This window comes from Nanorana parkeri, unplaced genomic scaffold (assembly GCF_000935625.1).
Source record: "Nanorana parkeri isolate BGI_ZX_2015 unplaced genomic scaffold, ASM93562v1 scaffold1507, whole genome shotgun sequence".
Taxonomy (NCBI): Eukaryota; Metazoa; Chordata; class Amphibia; order Anura; family Dicroglossidae; genus Nanorana; species Nanorana parkeri.
The window spans coordinates 881-2,986 of NW_017307775.1; the positions used below are offsets into that span (position 1 = coordinate 881).

The window sequence follows — 2,106 nt, forward strand, 5'->3', positions numbered from 1 at the left end:
CTTTCGGGACCGCACAGGGTCCCTTCATCAGGTCAATGCTAAAGCCTGATGAAAGGACCCTGTGCGGTCCCCGAAAGTGCAGAGCGTCACATGACGTCATCATGGGTGACATTTTTTTGCAGAGCGAGCGGTGGCCAGATCAGCCACCAGCGTCTTCTGCGCACGCGCGCCCACATTTTAGAGCATATATTGGTATACACCAAGATGGCGGCGCCCAGATATATTCAGGTGCCGCCATCTTGGTGTATACCAAAATATACTCCAAAATGGCGGCACCATGCTGGTGGTCTATACAGCCGCCGCTCGTTCTGCAGTTTTTTTTGTGCGGTCTCGGGAGGCTCGTTGCCTCCGAATCTGAAACGGCATTAAAATTAGCTTCCATCGACAACACGAATGAAAATGTTTTTCGTTTTCATTTGTTTCGCCCGAAACACATTTTTTTTGCCCTGCGCATGTCTAGTTATCGGCTGACCTGCAATAAAGTAAAACTTTTTTTTTCTAGTATTTTTTTTTTAAATACTGTAATTGTACGTGACAGTTACAATACTAAACAGATTTCATTGTGGATGCCACCGCAGCCTGAAGTTTGCAAGATTTTATCAATGAGGTTGACATAGTAATCACATGGTCAGGAACCGCTCTGATTGGTCCCCGATTGTCAGTGAAGACTGGAAATCTGACACCCGGGACTGAGAGCCACCAACCGCGCAAAGTGTCTGCTTTTGGCTCTCAAGTAAAGAAGCTTTGCTAATGTTGATATTCAGATGGTGGACGGGGGCGGGGGAGGGGTCACATGCTACTTGCTGAAACCTTTTATATATTTTGTCTCAGGACCGGCATGTAAACACAGACATACCCGCAGGGTGATGTGCACCAACTACCTGGTCGGCTTCTGTCCGGAGGGCCCCCATTGTAAATATGTGCAGTAAGTAAGAGCCGGCCTTCGCTATGCGACATTCATGGAGACTGGACGAGGTTGGCGGAGGCTGCAATTGGGCAAATTTGTACAATTGTTCAGATATAAATACATTGCAAGGTGTGTGCGCTGCCATGGAGGACTGTAGCTGAAAGCTCTCCAAGTATATCTAGAGCCAAAATGTTGGTGGGGCAAATGATTATAAACTCCCGCCAGGTTACTTTTTGCCATCTGTACCCCCGTTGGTGAATTCCCCTTCACTTCCTGTCTCGTAGAGACAACAGGAAGTTAGAGGAAATCCCCTACAAAGTGAGGGAAATCCCCTCTTAAACAGTCATCGGTGTGTGCGTCTGCATTGGAAGATTTCCTCATGATTCTACTTTAGTGATGAATCAAAATATCAGATTTTTTTTCCTCATTTTCAGTCCTGCCGACAACAAAAAACAACTTTTACGGCAAAATTCACCTTCAATCCAGAGAGTCCCCCCCTCCCCCCCCCCCGCAGTGCCACTAGATGTCAGCAGCCTGATGGCCAACATGATTCAACCCAATTCCTCTGAGCCCAGGTTCCTCTGGGCCTGCCTGTGATTGGACAGGGGGAGGAGAAGCAGCGGAGTGATGAGCTCATCACTCTGTCACTCTGCTCTCTCCTTCTATCAGCATAATTCTTGTCAGCACATGAACTGCTTGGCTCCTTGTGCTGCTTTTTCCTTTCGCACTCCAGCCCCGCTGTACAGGGACTGCAAGAGGCCGATACCGGGTCACAATTGTGTGCTTGTGGTTTGCTACACTACACTGAATGATGTATTGAGGATGACAGCGCTGCATTGGTTCACGTCTTCATCTTAGCGATTACATGCGCGTCTGTTTTAATGAATAATTTATTTCATTTCTTGCAGCCCCAAAGCCGATTTGGTTCTTTGCAGTCCGGACCACCTAAAGGTAACAATGTATAAATATAAATGATTCATTGTAATTAGAGACTCTGGAGTATGTATGACTAGAGCCGGGAGGGCGGTGTAGTATCTCCTTGTTACCAATAGGTGGGGGCGGTGTAGTACCTCCTTGTTACCAATAGGTGGGGGCGGTGTAGTACCTCCTTGTTACCAATAGGTGGGGGTGGTGTAGTACCTCCTTGTTACCAATAGGTGGGGGCGGTGTAGTACCTCCTTGTTACCAATAGGTGGGGG

General features: G+C 47.7%; 1 protein-coding gene across 1 annotated transcript in view; it reads left to right on the forward strand.

The window, feature by feature from the left end:
* Positions 1-831: 831 nt before the first annotated feature.
* Positions 832-2,106, forward strand: part of LOC108798568 (cleavage and polyadenylation specificity factor subunit 4-like) — a gene marked incomplete at its 5' end in the record, with an annotated part of 4,250 nt that continues 2,975 nt past the window's right edge. The window contains 2 exons of the mRNA XM_018570328.1: positions 832-925; positions 1,816-1,858. Of these exons, the coding sequence (XP_018425830.1) occupies positions 832-925; positions 1,816-1,858 (137 nt within the window). The remainder of the gene's footprint in view (positions 926-1,815; positions 1,859-2,106) is intronic.